Raw genomic sequence first — 20,365 nt, forward strand, 5'->3', positions numbered from 1 at the left:
TACGTCGTTTGCGTAAGTCGGTCGCGAATACGGATGGACGTAATTTACGTTCACGCCGAAAACAATGACGTTCTAGCGACGTCAGTTGGAACATGCGCACTGGAAAAAATCGCCGCAGGCGCAGTGCGATCGGCGCGGGGACGCACCTGATTTAAATAATACACTCCCCCTAGCCGCGGAATTTGAATTCCGCCGGGGGAGTTACGATCCGCCGGCGCAATTTTTGAGGTAAGTGCTTTCTGAATACAGCACTTGCCTCAAAAAATTGCGCTGGCGGATCGTAAATTAGATAGATTACGCGTATCTAAAGATCCGCTGATCTATCTGAATCTAGCCCAAACTGTACAGGTCTGACTAATTACCTTGCTATAGGTGTAGGCCGTTTATGTACCTCATGAAGCCTGACTGGAAAACTCACAGGCAGGGTAGATTTAATGTAAATCAAGTCCATTTAAATCGCTAGTAAAAAGGATTGATTTCATCATTCTTAAAGAGCAACTGTCATCTCTGTCCTATAGCGGCTCGTCCTCGGACCCGCTGTTGACTCACCGACGGTCTCATTCACTTTAATGGGACGGCTGGTGATGCGGCAGTGACGTAACAAGGTGAGGGATGTGGCGGCAGCAGGTGAGTGGATGCCCGCTAACAGGCGCTGCCATGATGGATCTGAAATGACAGGTGCTCTTTAAATGTAAGGACTTTATTCTTGCTGGTAGTAGGAATCTTTAATATTTAAAACAAAGTTAAGGTTTCCTATTTAGAATAATAAGCTGTCAGGTTAGTAAAACAGCGATATCAGAACCGATTCAGTTTGTTGTGTACATAGATTTTGCAAAACAATGTTTGATTTTTATTCACCCTGCTCCCAGGACGTTGCTAAGTGAGGCCTAGTCATTACTGCTCACCTCCACCATCACAGGAGCGAGCTTTCAGACTCTGAGCTCAGAACTACTGTATCAGGGGGGAGAGAGAACATATGAGGGGGTTTGAATTGGAGAAAAAGCTCACTCCTGTGATGGTGGAGGTGAGCAGTAATGACTAGGCCTCACTTAGCAATGTCCTGGGAGTATTCTTGTCAGGATTCATAAAGTACGTAAATATGGATGTAAGCTGTTTACATACTTCATGAAGACTGACTGGAATACTCCCAGGACATTGCTTGGAGAGGCATAGTCGTTACTTCTGACCTCCACCATCACAGCGTATGAGAGTGAGCTCTCATATGCTGCGCTCAGAGCTACTGCATGGTGGAGGCGAGTAGTAATGACTAGGCATCATTTAGCAACGTCCTGGGATAGGGTGCCCACGTGTCCCGGATTTCCCGGGACTGTCCTGCAATTGACATGTCTGTCCTGGGTCCCGGGTACCTACAATACAATGTCCCGGTATGAAATAGAGGACACAGCCACCCCCTACTAACTAATAACTACATTTCCAGAACTGGTTGCTAGGGCCAGCGCTGCCTGGCATCTTGCAACCAGTGACAATTTTACTCTGAGGCTGCATTCACACCTGAGCGTTTTGTCGCCTGAAGCGCGACACCCCAAAACGCTAGAGGGGAAAAAATACATTCTTCTCTATGGAGATGGTTCACATCTCCACTACAAAACGCCTGACGCCGAACGCCTGAAGCCCAAACAAGTTCTGGACCCTTTTTTGTCACTCGAATTTGGGCGTTTGGGCGTTTTACATTGGTGACCCTAGACCTGGAAAAAATTGCGGTAAAAAACGCTGTGTTTTGTCGTGGAAAATCACGGTAAAAAACGCCGCAAAACGCTACGCTCAGGTGTGAATGCAGCCTGACAGTGAGACCAGGAGCGAGGCCTGCACCTAGTGCAGCACTGCTGTCCCCACCTCGGCACCTCCTCCTTCTCTGGCACCCAGCAGAAAGCGGCAGGGACTGGTGTGATATTCACTCTCCAGATAGTGACGCCACTCCTTACCTTCTACGCACATGGCTCATGCAGAGGGAGTGAATGCAGCACTGCATCTGGTGGCAGGCTATGGGTGGCAAGCGGCACTGCATCTGGTGGCAAGTGGCACATTCACCTGACAAATAACCCGCCGCCAAATTCCCCATCAACCCCGAGACTACATTACCCCCCGCCCCTCCCCCCTCATCTTTTTTTGGGCAAGGTGAGAGAGGGGGTGTGTCCCTGAATGGCAGTTTGGAAATGTGGTCACCCTATCCTGGGAGTGTTCCAGTCAGGCTTCATGAGGTACATAAATGGCCTACACCTATAGCAAGGACATTATTCAACTTTAGTTAGAGCTTTACAGTTGTTTTTTTATCTACAGTCTCCTCTTATCCTGATTGGGCTTTTTTTTTAAAGGTGAACGAACCCTTTAAAAAACGTTTATTTTTATTTATTTTTATTCTTGTTGCTTCTAAAATCCTTGTGTAGGCGAAAATGAGGTATGTAGGCCTTCTGCACAGGCTGCTGTTCTTGCCAGTCTGTGGAACCTGGCAGAGACTCCTGGCATGTCTGCGCAAGAACTGACATGCCACTCCCCTTTATGCCTGCGCAGACCGCTGCAGTTCTCTGCCAGTCTATGGGACCTGAAAAAGCCCATGGAGGTATTTACATGCTTGAGAGGGAGCAGGGGTCTGTGCAAGCATGAAGGAATCTCAAGATGTTGGCATGGGAGAAGAGCGGCGCAGGGAGGAATTTGGCTTCCACAAGAAATTACTGGACCAAGTATGCTCCTTCTTCCTTTTTTTTTTTTTTTTTTTTTTTTTTTTTTTTCATACTGGGACAGTTAGTAGGGACTTGAAACTAAAGTGGCAGGCTAAAGTTTCTCTTAAAATAGTACAAATATCACTATAAACCACTCTCAAATTCTCTGTGGCTATCAAAAAAAAGATGGAGCCAGAGGTTTGGACTTTGAAGCAGTATTACAGCGCAAAACCACAATTGTAGTATATTGTAGCTTATCAATGATTACATGTGGTGGTTGCATTCGTTTTCTTTATTGGGTGCTTTTTTCCCCCCTCTGCTTTCACCCAGTGATTTGTACAGTAGCGCACCTCCTGTATTAGAGTTCCCCCATTTATGGAGGAAGGAGCATAGGGTGCACCTTTTGGACAGCAGCATTATCTGTCTCAGAGAGGGGAGTGTTAGATGCACTAGCGCGCAAACTCAATTTCATCACGGGCTACATCAGCAGTATGGTTACCCTCAAAGGGCCGATTGTAACTGGGGAGCGCTACGTACCAAGTGCAGAGTTCAGGAGTGTGTTGTGTACAGAGTGCAGGGTTCAGAGGTGCACTATGTACACATTGCAGTGTTCAGGGGAGTGCAGGGTGCAGGGCTCGGGGGGCTTGCTGTGTGCAGGGCTCGGGGGCGTGCTGCGTGCAGAGTGCAGGGCTCGGGGGGCTTGCTGTGTGCAGGGCTCGGGGGCGTGCTGCGTGCAGAGTGCAGGGATCAGGGGCTTGCTATGTGCAGGGTTCAGGGGCGTGCTATTTTTCCTAGCATCTCTCTTTCCTACCTGACCTGACCTGGCCTGGCTGTAGTACCTCCCTGTGTAGGCGGCTCTCCCTTGCAGGGACATCATTCTGTGTCTCAGGTTATGGAGATCTGTCCTCACCATGAGCAAGTTCAGGGACCTGTTAGATCTGGGAACCACTGAGAGCAAAGCTATCCCTTGTAAACGCAGAAGACATCTGTGTTTACAAGTGACAGTAGAGATTGAGAGCGGAGGGTGAGAGCCGAAGGTGGCGGAATGGAGTTCTGCCACATTCCGGCTGCAAAACTGGGTGCGAGGGCCACAGGACAAGGCCTGGCCGGCCAAGTGTTTGACACGTGTACTAGCAGATTTTGATAAATTAATGAATTGAAGCCAAACTTCAGCTAATACTTTATAAGTAGTTTAAGCAAAAAAAAATTTTTCATTTGGGATAACATTTTTACATAAGTAAAAGCCAATCATTGTAAGCACCCCTGCCATTGTTAAATGGTTTGCCTCAACCCCCGTAACTGATACATCTGATACAACATTCCCATAGACACACTCCTAAACCTTGTGGACAGCCTTCCCAGAAGAGTTGAAGCTGTTATAGCTGCAAAGGGTGGGCCAACTCAATATTGAACCCCACGGACTAAGACTGGGATGTCATTAAAGTTCTTGTGCGTGTAAAGGCAGGGGTCCCAATACTTTTGGTAATATAGTGTATATGCGGCTGCGGTTTGCAGTCCAGGGTCTGGTGCGTTCCTGTTCACTGGTTCAGGTGCAAATTTTTTCCTGAATTCGCACCTGAACCGGGCCCCAAAAACGCACAGGACTGTTTTTAAAACCGCGGCCACTCCGAACATGTGTGAACAGGCTCCGTTGAGAGCCGGTCACATTCATATGTCATGCGATTTAAAATGCATCCAATTTGCATATATGTGATCCCAGCCTTATTCTTTGGCAGCTCCCTAACCACATTTGCAGTTCATCTTGCACATGAGCCGTACACAACCTCACTTTGTTATTCAATACAACCCGTGCCAGGTCAGGTACGGTACATGGGCCATGCGAGACCTGCCACTGTGTGTTTTTTGTTCAGAAGCAAGCTCAGGTGCTAAATGGTGCCCTTGCTGATGTCACGTGTATGCCATATGTGACCTGACACAGTTTGTATTGAAAAATTATAAAATAAACAAGGTTACATACAGGGCTGTCTTAATGAGAGGGCACACCTGGGCACTGCCCAGGAGCCCCCGCTGCATGGGGGGGCCCCTGCACTTTCCCCAAAGCAGCTGGTCCTTGAGCCCACGCTGCTCCAAAATTGAGGGCCCCCTGTTTACCTGCACTGTCACCTTTTTAGGGGGCCCCAGAGCATTTCTTTACCCAGGGGCCCATGATGCTATTAAGACGGCCCTGGTTACTTATGGGGTATGCACAGGATCAGTGTTGAAGACACTGGTGACCTAGTCTTTCCAGGGGGCACCTGAGAGGCCCTAGCTTCGTCACCAGTGTCCACTGCAAATCAGGAAATGGCAATAAAGATCCACTTTAAAGGACTACATTTAACCAGTAAATTTTTTTTACAGGCTTTCTCTGGAAAGCAGCTAATATGCAATCAAGTCTATGTTGTACCCCTCAATTATGTTGTCTTTGCTGACCCCTCCATTACATTATCCTGTCTCTCAGTGGAGCTCAACCTGAGAGCAATAGCTCCAGTTGTGTGTGTCAGGTGCAGGGGCGGACTGACCATTCGGGCACTGCTTGAGGGCCCCATGCCACTAGGGGGTCCCATCAGGAATGCCAGCCTCAGTAAAACCAGGGACTTTGTGTAAAAATCTGTTTTTTTTTTTCTGTCCCTGAAATGTCCCTTACCGACATCCTTTTGGTCTAAAAATACCAAGATTATAGCTGTCCCGCCTCTCCAGTACCATCTCAGTGTTCTCATACTGCGTATGTGTACTGTGTGTCTGTATGCATACCTCCCAACTTTTTGAGATGGCAATGGGGGACACCTATCAGCAAAAGTATGCAGGCATGGGACACACCCCCTTAAAGAAGAATTGTACACAAAAACAAGACTGATTAAACCCACAAGTGCTTTTTTTTTTTACCACCATTATTCCTTTATATTGGCTTTTGGAATTTACAAATGCAGCAATTTAGAAATCAGGTGAAAGGTTTAGCGCTGGGAAACACTTTTTGATAGATTAAAAAGTTCATTTTATATACAACTATATAGATCAGACCAAAATCAGGAGAAAAAGGGGACAGAGGGACATTGCTCCAAATCAGGGACAGTCCCTACAAATCAGAGACAGTTGGGAGCTATGTGTATGTATACTGTATGTTTGTGTATACAGTACTGTGTGGCCCCATAATCTCCTATTGCCCAGGGGCCCCATAATCTCCGATTGCCCGAGGGCCCCATGAGTTGTCAGTCCGCCCCTGGTCAGGTGTTGACGTTGCATTATTCCTGACATTTCCTGCCCTAGCAGATACTTCCTGCTCATCTTATATGGAAATATTTAAAGTGACATCGAACTCTGGTGTAAAAAAGAAAAACATTTTATTCAAGTACCGTATTTATCGGCGTATACCGCGCACTTTTTTGCCCTGAAAATCAGGGCAAAATCGTGGGTGCGCGATATACGCCGATACCCGCTTTCCCGCGCCGAGTTTGAATACTGCGCCGACATATACCGAGCGCAGTACACTCGTGTATAGTTGGCCAGTCTCGGCTCCTCTCGCACTGACATCCTGGACGTACAGGACGTCAGCGCGAGAGTAGCCGAGCCTGCCCGACCATACACGAGTGTACTGCGCTCTGTATATGTCGGCGCAGTATTCACACTCGGCGCGGGAAACGAGCGGGGAGGACGACGCAGAAGGACGCCGGACCCGACGAATAGGACACCCGAAGCCGCAGACGGATGCCGGACCCAACGAGGCCGCCACGCAAGACACCAAAACTGTAAGTACAAAAAATCTTTTTTCCACAGGAATTTTGGGCAACTTTAGGGGTGCGCGCTATACGCGGGAGCGCGCTATACCCCAATAAATACGGTATGTATTTGTAACTCTGAAAAGTCCCTTCTATAATTCTCAGCCTCTTCCAAATCTCCAGATTGCTTGGCTACGTTCCTTCTCAAAGGTCCCACTGTATGTAGGAGCCAAGCCACCTTCTCTTGCTCACTCCCAGGTTGGACTATGAGATGTGTAGTGTGCACAGGGCAGTGCACTGCTCGTTTCAAACATAACGGAAGGGAGGAGAAAGGAGAGGTTCAGGAGCTCACTGAGGACGTTAGAAGGAGGCAGAAAACACAGTAAGGGCTAGTTTACACTTTGCTTCAAAACAAGGCTTTGGACAGGCTTTGTTAAAGTGGTTGTAAACCCACTATTTGGACTTTTACCTACAGGTAAGCCTACAACAAGGCTTACCTGTAGGTAAGGAGAATATCTCCTAAACCTGCACGGTTTAGGAGATATTACCCCCGCAATGCGGGCGACTCCACGGCTGAAGGACCGGCATCGCCGGACCCTGCCGATTTTAAATCTCCCGCGCGCACGCGCGGGAGTGACGTCATCGCCGCTCCAGCCAATCACAGCGCTGGAGCGGCGATACCCGGAAGACACGCCGGAGCAAGATGACATCCTGCTCGGCGTGGACCAGGTAAGTGGTACACACCTCGTTCCGAGGTAAGTATTTCATAATAGGCTAGTATGCGGTGCACACTAGCCTATTATGCCTTTTGCCTTGCAGGTTTGGGGGGAAAAAAAAAAAGTTTATGCGGTTTACAACCGCTTTAAAGCTCTCTGAATGCCAGTGAAAGCTCCTGTCACTAAATAAAATGGTTGGCTTTCATTCCTGTTTACACCTTGCGCTTGCTTTGCTTCAAAAATTATCCGCCATGTCGCTTTAGTGGTGCTTCAAAGTGTCTTCAAAGCCTCCAAAGAAGTCTATGGCAAAGCTCGCTTGAAGCACGCAGTTTAATATTGAAAATTAAGCAGTTGCTAAATTTACGAAAATTGTCATATGACAGTATACAACCTTGGAAGTGATGTAATGTGTTGTAATGTATTCTTTCGTTCCCAAGCAAGTGTAGTCTTGCTCTTCCGTTTTTTGGACGAATATTGTACTGATTAAGGCTTCATTACCATGGACGTTTTTGGACGTTTTTACAGCCACTTTTCTGAGCGTTTTTTGCAGCTTAAAAACAGCTCTCCATGTTAGTCTATGGCCTCATGCCCACCATGACGTTTTTGAGCTGTAGATGGCTGAGCCGTTTTTAAGCTGCAAAAAAAAACCAGGACCAGTGCGTTCTGAAGCTCCAGCGTTAGAGCTGTAAAAACGCCAGACGGTAAACGCTCAAATGCGCAAAAACGCTACCGCTACGTTTTTGAGCTCCAGCTCAAAAAAATAAAAAAACATGGACAGGCGTTTTTAAGCTGTAAAAAAATGTTTGTCCATTCGGATAATTTTGGATGAACTGTCTTGATCAGCTCTCGAAAGCTGTGTACTAATGATCAGATTTTCGTACGATTGCTGCGAATGCGGTATATCTCATCCGATTTTCTGAACGCGTGTACTAGGGTTCCTCCTCCATGTCAAAATGGTTGAAAAAGACTGCTGTAGATTCATACGACGTCCATTTTCAGTTTTACTTGTTCTGTCCCTTTGTAATAATTACATTCCTGCGTCTCACTTCTAGTAAACATTTGGACTGCGCAGATTTAGTGTTTATTATGGCAGAATGCCCGCTGCCGGCTCTCAGGTGTGACCTTTATGATATTGATCTACTTTCGGTTCACTGTACACATGGGTCACATGCACTAGTGTGAGCAGGAATCTTTCCACGATGGGCCCCAGTATACTAGGAAGACAGCATAGAGTTGGATTAAAGTGGTTGTAAACCCGTTAAAGAAAAAAATACAAGAAAAAGGCATAATGAGCTAGTATGCATAGCATACTAGATTATTATGATTTTTTTTTTTCTTTTTTTTTTTTTTAAGTGTATTTTGTGCGTGTACTCGAGAGAGGAGCCGGACTGCAGGAGTTGGGAGTAGGCAGGCCTCCCCCAGGGGCAATCTGCCACCTTTCTCCATCCCCCGGGTGGCAATGGCGGGTGCGGCGGGGTTGTGACATAGCCCGCCCTACCTGCTCCGCTTTGAAGCCCAACGGAGCAGAGGGACTCCCTATAAGGGAGTGAGAGGATCTAGCCCGCTCAACCAGCCCTGTTAGTCCTTCGCCTCTCTTTTTAGAGACCGCGTGGTCAAAGTGCGTGCATGTCAACCCAATTTCGAGTGCGTGTAAGTGTGGTGGTTTTTGTGGGAGGGGGGTGGGTGTACTAAGCGCAGGCTTACCTCGCATAGCACACCCACCGGGAGCCGGGCTGAGACCACCAAACTCAATTCACATGCAGCCGAGACCGGGATCCGAACCCCTAGCTGCAGAGGTGAATGGCTTGTCAGCGCAGTGCCAATCGCGTTGAGCCACCGCAGCTCCCTAAAAAAAAAAAAAAAGAATTTATTATTATTTACCTTCGATTAAAGCTCCTGCAGGTTTCCTCGTACCCCCCCCCCCCCCCTCCGGCTGCCGGCATCTCTCCCGGGGGTTACTTCCGCCTATCGTGGCTCCGGTGCTGTGATTGTCCGGAGCCGCGATGACGTCACTCCCGCAAATGCGTGCGGGAGCCGCTCATAACGGCACACTGACTGAAGCAATGGCACATACATGCCATTGCTTCAGTTTGCTTTAGTGTGCATGTGCCGATGACATCGGCACATGCAGGGGACAGGGGATATCTCCTGAACTATGCAGGTTTAGGAGATATCCTGGGTAGCTACAGGTAAGCCGCAATATAGGCTTACCTGTAGCATAAAGTGCTTGTGAAGGGTTTACAAGCACTTTAAAAGTGGCGACAGGTAAGTATTTAGGGGAGGGTTGGGGAAGCTGATACTGGAATGTTTAAGCTGTGTTGAACCGCGTTTTTATTGCCCCTCAACCACTGCCCTCTTTTGCTGTAGAGGCAGCAGCGCAGCTGGGGGTGTACACATGCCGTGGCTGCAGTGCTTTGCTTTTGGCATTTAGGGGGTTAAAACAAGTGAGTTAGTGAGGTGGCAATAAAACGCCAAATATTCTCTGAAGAGCGTTTCAAATGCTTATTGCTCTTCAAAGACAAAAGCACATGTGAACAAGCCCTAACTCACTCTGTAAGCCTGATTTTTTTTTTATATATGAGAGAGAGATCTACGGTATATCTATATATGTGTTTATATACAGAACCTCACAAAAGTGAGTACACCCCTCACATTTTTGTAAATATTTTATTATATATTTTCTCGTCAAATTTGCTTATTTTTTTTTAATATAACAAAGATTGAAAAATTTAGTTTTTATATATATATATATATATATATATATATATATATATATTTATATATATATATATTTTTATATGGGTCCTTTCAGACATGCGGATCCTGTTCCTTTCATATCTGCCTGCTCAGCGGGGATCGCTTTGTTGATCCCCGCTGAGCCAGTGATCTGCCGATATGGTTCCGGCTAACAAGAAAGTTCCTGCGCAGGCGCAATCTGATCTGCCGATATGGTTCCGGCTAACGAGAAAGTTCCTGCGCAGGCGCAATATGATCTGCCGATATGGTTCCGGCTAACGAGAAAGTTCCTTTAAGGACTGCGCAGGCGCAAACTTGCCGATGGAAATCTCCGAACCTCGGCCGGCATCCAGGGCGACGTGGCCTCCTGGCTCTTTTTTTAACATCCTCCAATCCACAGGGATGTTAAAGAATGAGCCTGGATGCCGGGCGAAGTTTGTGAGATTTCCGTCGGCAAGTTTGCGCCTGCGCAGTCCTTGAAGGAACTTTCCCGTTAGGGGAAACTTAAGGACAAGTCACCGGCAGGTAACAGATCACACTGTGCAGGGACCGCCCTGTCAGATCTCCGCTCTCCCTTATGGGGGAATCGAATGAACACGGACCGTCTGTCCGTGTTCACCCGATCCGCTCTGCAGACGTATGGAAAAATAGGAGGATTGCTGACACCCGCTATCTCATAGGGATACATGTATGTCCCTTTTTCATCCGTAAACGGATGAATGAAAAAAGCAGCCATACGGTCCGCATGTGTGGAAGGGGCCTAAGGATGGTGGTACAATATTAAAATAGCAATAGAGCTAAACATATCGATTTTAATGAACAGGATGAGTATATAACAATGTAAAAATGTAATGAGTAGAGCAACAAATAAACCAATAAAGTATTACATTGAAAGCATTAAAAAATTATATTGGTTCATTTTGCAAGAGCAGTAATGAGATTAATCTAATCGGTATAAATTAAAAATAGAAGAGATAATCTGTTTATAAGTATTACACAATATGAAAAGAAAGGAGTAAATAGAAGAGGGTAGGAAAAGGGGGGTTTACTAGTGGTGGTGTTATATCTTTTCATGTGACAACACTGAAGAAATCTCACTTTGCTACAATGTAAAGTAGTGAGTGTACAGCTTGTATAAGGCTCCTGTCCCACTGCAAGCCCGCTCGGATCCGCCTGTCCGTTCTTCAGGCGGATCCGATCGAGCCATCCATTGCCTCCTATGGGAGATGAATGTCAGCGAAGATTTGTCCATTGACACCCGTTTGCCATCCGATCCACTAAAATCAGACGTATGGCGATACGTTCGCCGTCCATCTTATTGGATCAGGTGAGATCTGATGAAAACAGATGTGCTGTCCGTTTTCGTCAGATCTCTCCATAGAATTCAGCGATGCTCTGAAAGGCCCCTCCCCGCTTAGTGAGCGGAGACGGACCTGTCATCCGCTGGCTCAGCGAAGATCAACTGAGTGATCTACCACTGAGCTGGCGGCCTCCATTAACCACTTCAGCCCCGGCCCATATTGCTGGTCAATGACCGGGCCACTTTTTGCGATTCGGCACTGCGTCGCTTTAACTGACAATTGCGCGGCCATGCGACGTGGCTTCCAAACAAAATTGGCGTCCCACAAATAGAGCTTTTTCCCACAAATAGAGCTTTCTTTTGGTGGTATTTGATCACCTCTGCAGTTTTTATTTTTTGCGCTATAAACAAAAAGAGAGCGACAATTTTGAAAAAAAAAGAATATTTTTTACTATAATAAATATCCCCAAAAATATATAATATAACATTTTTTCCCTCAGTTTAGGCCGATACGTATTCTTCTACATATTTTTCGTAAAAAAATATCGCAATAAGCATTTATTGATTGGTTTGCGCAAAAGTTTAGCATCTACAAAATAGGGGATAGTTTTATGACATTTTTATTAATATTTTTTTTTTTTACTAGTAGGGGCGGCGATCAGCGATTTTTATCGGTACTGCGACCTTATGGCGGACACTTCTGACACATTTTTGGGACCATTGGCATTTTTATAGCAATCAGTGCTATAAAAATGCATTGATTGCTATAAAAATGCCACTGGCAGGGAAGGGGTTAACACTAGGGGCGAGGAAGGGGTTAAATATGTTCCCTGTGTGTGTTCTAACTGAAGGGGGGTGGGACTGACTTGGGGAAATTACAGATCGCTGTTCATACATTGTATGAACAGACGGTCAGGCATTTCTCCCCCTGACAGGACTGGGAGCTGTGTGTTTACACACACAGCTCCCGATTCTCACTCTGTAACGAGCGATCGCGGGTGCCCGGCGGTGATCACGCCCGCCTGGCACACGCGGCGGAACCAGGTGCAAGCGGGGGGCGCGCGCGCCCCTATTGGCTGATTCGCGAGATGACGTATGTCTACGTGATCTCACACAGCCGAGCCGACCTGCCGCCGTATAACTGCAGCGGCTGGTCGGCAAGCGGTTAAACACATCCGCCTCGTGTGAATGAGGCCTAACAGTGTAAATTTGCTGTCCCCTCAAAATAACTCAACACAGCCATTAATGTCGAAACCGCTGGAAACAAAAGTGAGTACACCCCCTAAGTGAAAATGTCCAAATTGGGCCCAAAGTGTCAATAATTTGCATGGAGTTCACCAGAGGTTCACAGGTTTCCAATGGAGTCCTCTTCCACTCCTCCATGATGACATCACAGAGCTGGTGGATGTTGGAGGCCTTGCGCTCTTCCACCTTCCATTTGAGGATTCTCCACAGATGCTCAAAAGGGTTTAGGTCTGGAGAAATGCTTGGCCAGGGTAAAGACCCTCGGCTTCAGTGGTTGTCTTGAAGGTGTGTTTGGGGTCTTTATCATGTATGAATACTGCCCTGCGGCTCAGTCTCCGAAGGGAGGGGATCATGCTCTGCTTTAGTATGTCACAGTACATGTTGGCATTCATGGTTCTGTAAATCATTGGTCTTGATTTTGTTTTTGTTTACATATTTGAAAGCAATTTTTATTAAACACCAACAGCATTCACATTTGTATCCATATTTTTGTTTTGATTTGTACGCAACAAATAAGGCCTTATGCTCATGGCCAGCTTGGCCCGTCTGCGTTTAAAAGCTGGTTCCCATCAAAATGCAGTTCGGGAAAGGATGTGTTTCCTGCATCACATTCAAAATGCATTGCCTTTGCGATCTGCTGCAGGTGCCAGTAGATTGGTAATGGCAGCTCAAACTAAGATCGCAAACGCAGTGCGTTTACCGTGACCAGATCACATGGTGCCGCAGGATTTGGTGCGGCACGTTTTCCAAAAGTAGTGCATTCACTATTTGTTTGTGTAATTTCAGCCCATTCAAATGATTGAGCTAAAAATTGCACTGCAGGGGAACGCACGGGAATCGCACAGGAACATATACTGCCTTCCTGTGCAATTCTGGTGTTAATCGGCCCTAAGGCTGGGTTCACATTAATGCAATGCGTCGCATCGCATGAGATTCCCGCAGGAAATGCACCGCATATGCAATTCTGTGCGGTACGATTGAAGCCCATTTTTTACAGTTTAAACCGCAACCACATCCACACAAAAAAAAAGTGCAGGCATTTTTTTTGTTGCCGCACTGGAACCTGATTGCATGGATGTTCGTACCCATGCAATCCGATTCTAGCAAACGCATTGCTTTCTGCAACCTGATTTTGGGGTGTCTTTTAACTTTTAATTGACACCTGCAGTAGATTGCATTAACACATGGGGGTAGATTCAGAAAGATCAGCGGATCTTTCTGCCGGCGTAACGTATCTCAGATACGTTACGCCGCCGTAACTTTGGGCGCAAGTTCCGTATGCAGAAAGAACTTGCGCCCTTAGTTACGGCGGGGTAACGTATGTGTGGCGGCGTAAGCCCGCCTAATTCAAATGGGGATGTTGTGGGCGTGTTTTATTTAAATTTGACTTGACCCCGCGTATTTGACGTTTTTTGTGAAGGGCGCATGCGCCGTTAGTGAAAAAATCCCAGTGTGCATGCTCGAAATTATGCCGCAAAGCCTCATTGGTATCGACGTGAATGTAACTTACGCAAAGCCCTATTCGCGAACGACTTACGCAAACGACGTAAAAATGTAAAAACTCGGTGCGGGAACGACGTCCATACTTAGCATTAGCTACGCCTTATATAGCAGGGGTAACTTTACGCCGGAAAAAGCCTAACGCAAATGACGTAAAAAAAATGCGCCGGCGGGACGTACGTTTCTGAATCGGCGTAAATACCTATTTAGCATATTCCTCGCGTAACTATACGGAAGCGCCACCTAGCGGCCAGCGTAAATATGCAGCCTAAGATATGACGGTGTAAGACACTTACACCAGTCGGATCTTAGGGAAATCTATGCGTAACTGATTCTCTGAATCAGGCGCATAGATACGACGGCCAGCACTCAGAGATACGACGGCGTATCAGGAGATACGCCGTCGTATCTCCTATCTGAATCCGGGCCATAAAGTGCAATTGCTTTGTGGTGCGATGAGGAAAATACGGCGAATCCTGTGCATTTCCTGCATCGCATCAGTGTGAACCGAGCCTCAATCCTGATGTTTTTGTTGCAGGGTGTAGCCCTGCTGCCAGCAGTTCAGCAGGAATTCTGCATCCCAAAAATTCTTCCCTAAACGCACACAACCCTAAACGTGAGTGCCGCGTCCATCCGCGGCGTATTTCTAAACTAGATTTTGAATATAGGGTTCGATAGTGCTGAAATGTTTTAATTAGCGCATTGGTGCCTGATCGATCTTCCAATCTTTGAGTAAATTAATCGATTGTATATAAAATCATTCCCTGTGTGGCCACCATAAGAGTGTGGGGTTGATTTTAATAAAGGCAAACAGACTGCGCAGTTGCTCCAGAGCTTAGTAAATGAGCAGAAGCTCTCCCGACTTCCATCATCCAATCATGTGCAAGCAAAAATAATTTTTTTTTTATTTACCGTATTTATTGGGGTATTGCGCGCTCCGGCGTATAGCGCGCACCCCTAAAGTGGACCCGCATTCCTGTGGGAAAAAAGATTTTTGTACTTACAGTTTTGGTGTCTTGCGCGGCCTCCATCGGCGGCCTCGTCCGGCGTCCGTCTGCGGCTTCGGGTGTCCTCTTCGTCGGGTCCGGCGTCCTTCTGCGGCGTCCTCTCCGCTCGTTTCCCGCTTTCCCGCGTCGAGTTTGAATACTGCGCCGGCATATACCGAGCGCAGTACACTCGTGTATAGTCGGGCAGGCTCGGCTCCTCTCGCGCTCACGTCCTGTACGTCCAGGACGTGAGCGCGAGAGGAGCCGAGACTGCCCGACTACACACGAGTGTACTGCGCTCGGTATATGCCGGCGCAGTATTCAAACTCGGCGCGGGAAAGCGGGTATTGGCGTATATCGCGCACCCACGATTTTGCCCTGATTTTCAGGGCAAAAAAGTGCGCGGTATACGCCGATAAATACGGTAATTTTTTCTTACACGTGGTTGGGTATTCATTGCAAAATAACGTTTTATTTCTTTTACTACTTTGCAAAGTGCATAGTCTATTTGCCTTTAGTAAATCAAGCCTAATATCTGAATTTCCCCTAGACCTTGTCTTTCACCCTTTCCTATCTATGGTCGGTCCCAGGCAGGACGCAATCGTTCTCCGCACGTCAAGGTGTAGTGGTGTAGGGGGGGAGGTGTGTCCTCTGGCCTGTTCTAGTATCAGTACAAGCTGACTTTTCACACACTCCTCTGCAGAAACCTGTTTGACTTTCTCCTTTGTAGTCTGTCCCGGGATTAACCCCTTCCCTGCCACGGCATACATTATTTTTTATTGGCCCTCTGCATGGCGGCTTTCTTCTCCTGTCGGAGTGTGCAAACAAATTGGAGTCTGCTTGCTGTTTAAACAGTGCCCAGGAGAAGTGGAAGCCGGTGCAGAAACAGAATCGCTGATTTTAATAGGCTTCCGGCAAGGGTTAATGACCTTTCTGATATTTGTGTATACCTGTCCTGGATTTTGCATGAATGTTCTACACAGCTGTGTGTGTGTGTGTGTCGGTGTGCCTGAACAACCTGAATATCTGGATGGGAATAGCTTGGCTAAAATTGGAACGGTTTATTTTCAACTGTCAGAAAAGGCAGGAGAAATGTCGACTAAAATAAATCTTGGCTTATTAAGTAAAAACAAAAAGCGCTGGGGATTTACAGAGTGCAATTCCACATGGCAACCAATCAGATTTCAGTTTACATATCGAAAGGGTGAAGCATGCTTGCTGGGACACACTATCATCTTGGGCAGCACTGTAGCCAAGTGTCTGGCACTTCCGCTTGGCAGCACTGAGGTCCATAGGCATGCGCACAGGGTTTGCCAGGTGGGCCTGGGCACATCCTAATCAACATGTGCAATGCAGATTCCCCCTGCTGAACCCCCCATGGCAGCTGAGGCTACAGAGAAACGGACTAGGGAATCTCTGTCCTTAGACCCTTTCTCTGCTATTTCACCAATGCCCCTCAATGGGGCTCCTTACACATTGTAAAAAAAAAAAAAATTATGAAATAATTATTTAAAAAAAATAACAAAATTAAAATAATAAAAACAAAAAACTATCCACTGCTCTACTGACTCCGTCCTCTGCTCTACTGACTCCGTCCTCTGCTCTACTGACTCCGTCCTCTGCTCTACTGACTCCGTCCTCTGCTCTACTGACTCCGTCCTCTGCTCTACTGACACCGTCCTCTGCTCTACTGACACCGTCCTCTGCTCTACTGACACCGTCCTCTGCTCTACTGACTCCGTCCTCTGCTCTACTGACTCCGTCCTCTGCTCTACTGACACCGTCCTCTGCTCTACTGACACCGTCCTCTGCTCTACTGACTCCGTCCTCTGCTCTACTGACTCCGTCCTCTGCTCTACTGACACCGTCCTCTGCTCTACTGACACCGTCCTCTGCTCTACTGACACCGTCCTCTGCTCTACTGACACCGTCCTCTGCTCTACTGACACCGTCCTCTGCTCTACTGACACCGTTCTCTGCTCTACTGACTCCGTCCTCTGCTCTACTGACTCCGTCCTCTGCTCTACTGACACCGTCCTCTGCTCTACTGACACCGTCCTCTGCTCTACTGACACCGTCCTCTGCTCTACTGACTCCGTCCTCTGCTCTACTGACACCGTCCTCTGCTCTACTGACACCGTCCTCTGCTCTACTGACACCGTCCTCTGCTCTACTGACTCCGTCCTCTGCTCTACTGACTCCGTCCTCTGCTCTACTGACACCGTCCTCTGCTCTACTGACACCGTCCTCTGCTCTACTGACACCGTCCTCTGCTCTACTGACACCGTCCTCTGCTCTACTGACACCGTTCTCTGCTCTACTGACTCCGTCCTCTGCTCTACTGACTCTGTCCTCTGCTCTACCGACACCGTCCTCTGCTCTACTGACACCGTCCTCTGCTCTACTGACACCGTCCTCTGCTCTACTGACACCGTCCTCTGCTCTACTGACTCCGTCCTCTGCTCTACTGACTCCGTCCTCTGCTCTACTGACTCCGTCCTCTGCTCTACTGACTCCGTCCTCTGCTCTACTGACTCCGTCCTCTGCTCTACTGACTCCGTCCTCTGCTCTACTGACTCCGTCCTCTGCTCTACTGACTCCGTCCTCTGCTCTACTGACATCGCCCTCTGCTCTACTGACACCGTCCACTGCTCTACTGACACCGTCCTCTGCTCTACTGACACTTTTGATGCTTTTTTGGGACAATTCACATTGATACAGCGGTTAGTGCTATATCAATGCACTGTTATAGCACTAACCGCTGTATAAATGTGACTGGCAGGGAAGGGGTTAACCACTAGGAGGCGAGGAAGGGGTTAAGTGTGTCCTAGGGAGTGATTCTAACTGTGTGGGGGCTGGGCTTACTGTGACACGACACTGATCGTCTGCTCCCGATGCTCCCTCTGAGCACTGTGCTCTTTTCTTCTATCATGTTCCTTTTTTCAAAACATTTGCATGACGCTCGGCTCAGAGCAATGTTCTTGGTGTCATCAGGACAGGAAATTAAGGGTAATCTTCCAAATGTTCTTGTTTTCTCTCCCTATTGCAGTCCTAATACTTGAGAAGATCGAGAACAATGACTTATTTAATAAAACCTTGAAGATCACGGACTTTGGTCTAGCCAGGGAATGGCAGAAGACCACGAAGATGAGTGCTGCAGGTACCTACGCTTGGATGGCCCCAGAAGTGATTCGTCTCTCTCTCTTTTCCAAGAGTAGCGATGTGTGGAGGTAATGGGGCTTAACATTGTTAAGAATGTAATCTGAACTTTTTTTTCTCGGTTGTTGACTGTATATATTGTTCTTGCCATTTCTCATGTGCTTTTCAATATTTAAAGCTTCTTAGACAGCAGTAAAGATGTAGCGCATTGTACGAGGTGCAAAAATCCCATAGCAATCAGTCCACAGTAACTGTTCATCGTTTAGTCTTCTGCAGGGCTTTTTTTCTCAGAGAATAGGTGCAGGAACTCCCTACTTCCGTGTCACCTGTTGTGTCCACCCCCTACCCACCTCCGAGCACCATTCCTTGGTTCCAACCCTTTACTTACCTCTGAGCACCATTCCTTGGTTCCAACCCTTTACTTACCTCAAAGCACCATTCATTGGTTCCACCCCCACCCACCTCCGAGCACCATTCCTTGGTTTCACTCCCTACCCACCTCTCAGCGATGGATTCAGAACCAAATATCAATTTGTGGTGCCAAGTAATTTGTATATGATAGGAATTAACCACTTAAGGACCGGACCAATATGCTGCTAAATGACCCAAGGGGTTTTTACAATTCGGCACTGCGTCGCTTTAACAGACAATTGCACGGTCGTGCGACGTGGCTCCCAAACAAAATTGGCGTCCTTTTTTTCCCACGAATAGAGCTTTCTTTTGGTGGTATTTGATCATCTCTGCGGTTTTTATTTTTTGCGCTATAAACAAAAATAGAGCGACAATTTTGAAAAAAATTCAATATTTTTTACTTTTTGCTATAATAAATATCCCCCAAAAATATATAAAAAAAACATTTTTTTTCCTCAGTTTAGGCCGATATGTATTCTTCTACATATTTTTGGTAAAAAAAAATCGCAATAAGCATTTATCGGTTGGTTTGCGCAAAATTTATAGCGTTTACAAAATAGGGGATAGTTTTATTGCATTTTTATAATTTTTTTTTTTTTTTACTACTTATGGCGGCGATCAGCGATTTTTTTTCGTGACTGCGACATGGCGGACACTTCGGATAATTTTGACACATTTTTGGGACCATTGTCATTTTTACAGAAAAAAATGCATTTAAATTGCATTGTTTATTGTGAAAATGACAGTTGCAGTTTGGGAGTTAACCACAGGGGGCGCTGAAGCAGTTTCGTTTCACCTAGTGTGTGTTTACAACTGTAGGGGGGTGTGGCTGTAGGTCTGACGTGATCGATCGTGTCTCCCTATAAAAGGGATGACACGATCAATGCAGCTGCCACAGTGAAGAACGGGGAATCCGTGTTTACACACGGCTCTCCCTGTTCTTCAGCTCCGGGAACTGATCGCCGCACTCCAGCGGCGATCGGGTCCGCGGGACCCACAGTCCCGGAGCTTCGGACTGGGTCGCGGGAGGGCGCCGCGGGCGCGCGCCCGCGACCCACGGCTGGGTACTAGTACAGGACGTACCTGTACGTGCATGTGCCCAGCCGTGCCATTCTGCCGACGTATATGTGCAGGAGGCGGTCCTTAAGTGGTTAAATAGATCCCCTTTAGCCAGCAACACTAGACCCCTCCCTCAACAGTTGATGTCTCCCAGGAGCCCTCCAGCAACACTAGATCCTCTACCAGCGACAATAGACTCTACCCCTGTAAAAATAGATCCCTTCCAGCAACAATAGATACCCCAGCAGCCAACATTAATAGACCCTCCAGTACACCCCAGCACCCCTTGCCATTACATACATTCAGAGCTAGAGGTTCCGGAACTGCGTTCCCCCGCGTTCCTGCTGGAAAAAAAGCCCTGGTCTTCTGTAAACTGACAGGTTATCAAGTGGTATAGTTTAATCCAATGAACCCATCATCATTGCTCTTTGCAGTGCCTTACTGAATAGGAATCTTTTGTACTCCAACATTATTTAAAGAAGTACAGCCAAAGCTGGTGTGGCTGTACTTCTCTTGGGGATCACAGAAGCGCAGTTCATTCTGCAATCCTGTGACCCGTTTTCAGCAGACAGTGGGTTGAAGTCTGCTGTTGGCTGATGTCACAGAGACGGTCCAGGCTCAGGCAAGATCACGACAATGAAGTCAGGATCCGCCCACATGCCTGGACTGTCACCCATCTCAGCCTCTCGGCAAGCAGCTAAGAGGTTAGCCGGCCGCTCCTGCCCCCTCCACAGCCCAGCGCTCCAGTGAGCATGGGGGAGGGGGAAAAGCGGAGAGCTGCTGACTGACAGTCACCAGTTCTCTGCTCTGGGAGCTCTAATGCCGCGTACACACGATAATTTTTCGGCATGAAAAAAACGTA

The 20,365-nt window shown here is 47.3% G+C and overlaps 1 protein-coding gene across 3 annotated transcripts in view; it reads left to right on the forward strand.

Annotated features, from left to right (window-relative positions):
- The window catches only part of MAP3K10 (mitogen-activated protein kinase kinase kinase 10), an 89,160-nt gene that overhangs the window by 24,369 nt on the left and 44,426 nt on the right, over positions 1-20,365 (forward strand). For all 3 annotated transcript variants that reach the window (XM_040323137.1, XM_040323136.1, XM_040323138.1), the window contains one exon: positions 17,924-18,104. In XM_040323137.1, the coding sequence (XP_040179071.1) occupies positions 17,924-18,104 (181 nt within the window). The remainder of the gene's footprint in view (positions 1-17,923; positions 18,105-20,365) is intronic.

Source organism: Rana temporaria, chromosome 9, assembly GCF_905171775.1.
Source record: "Rana temporaria chromosome 9, aRanTem1.1, whole genome shotgun sequence".
NCBI lineage: Eukaryota > Metazoa > Chordata > Amphibia > Anura > Ranidae > Rana > Rana temporaria.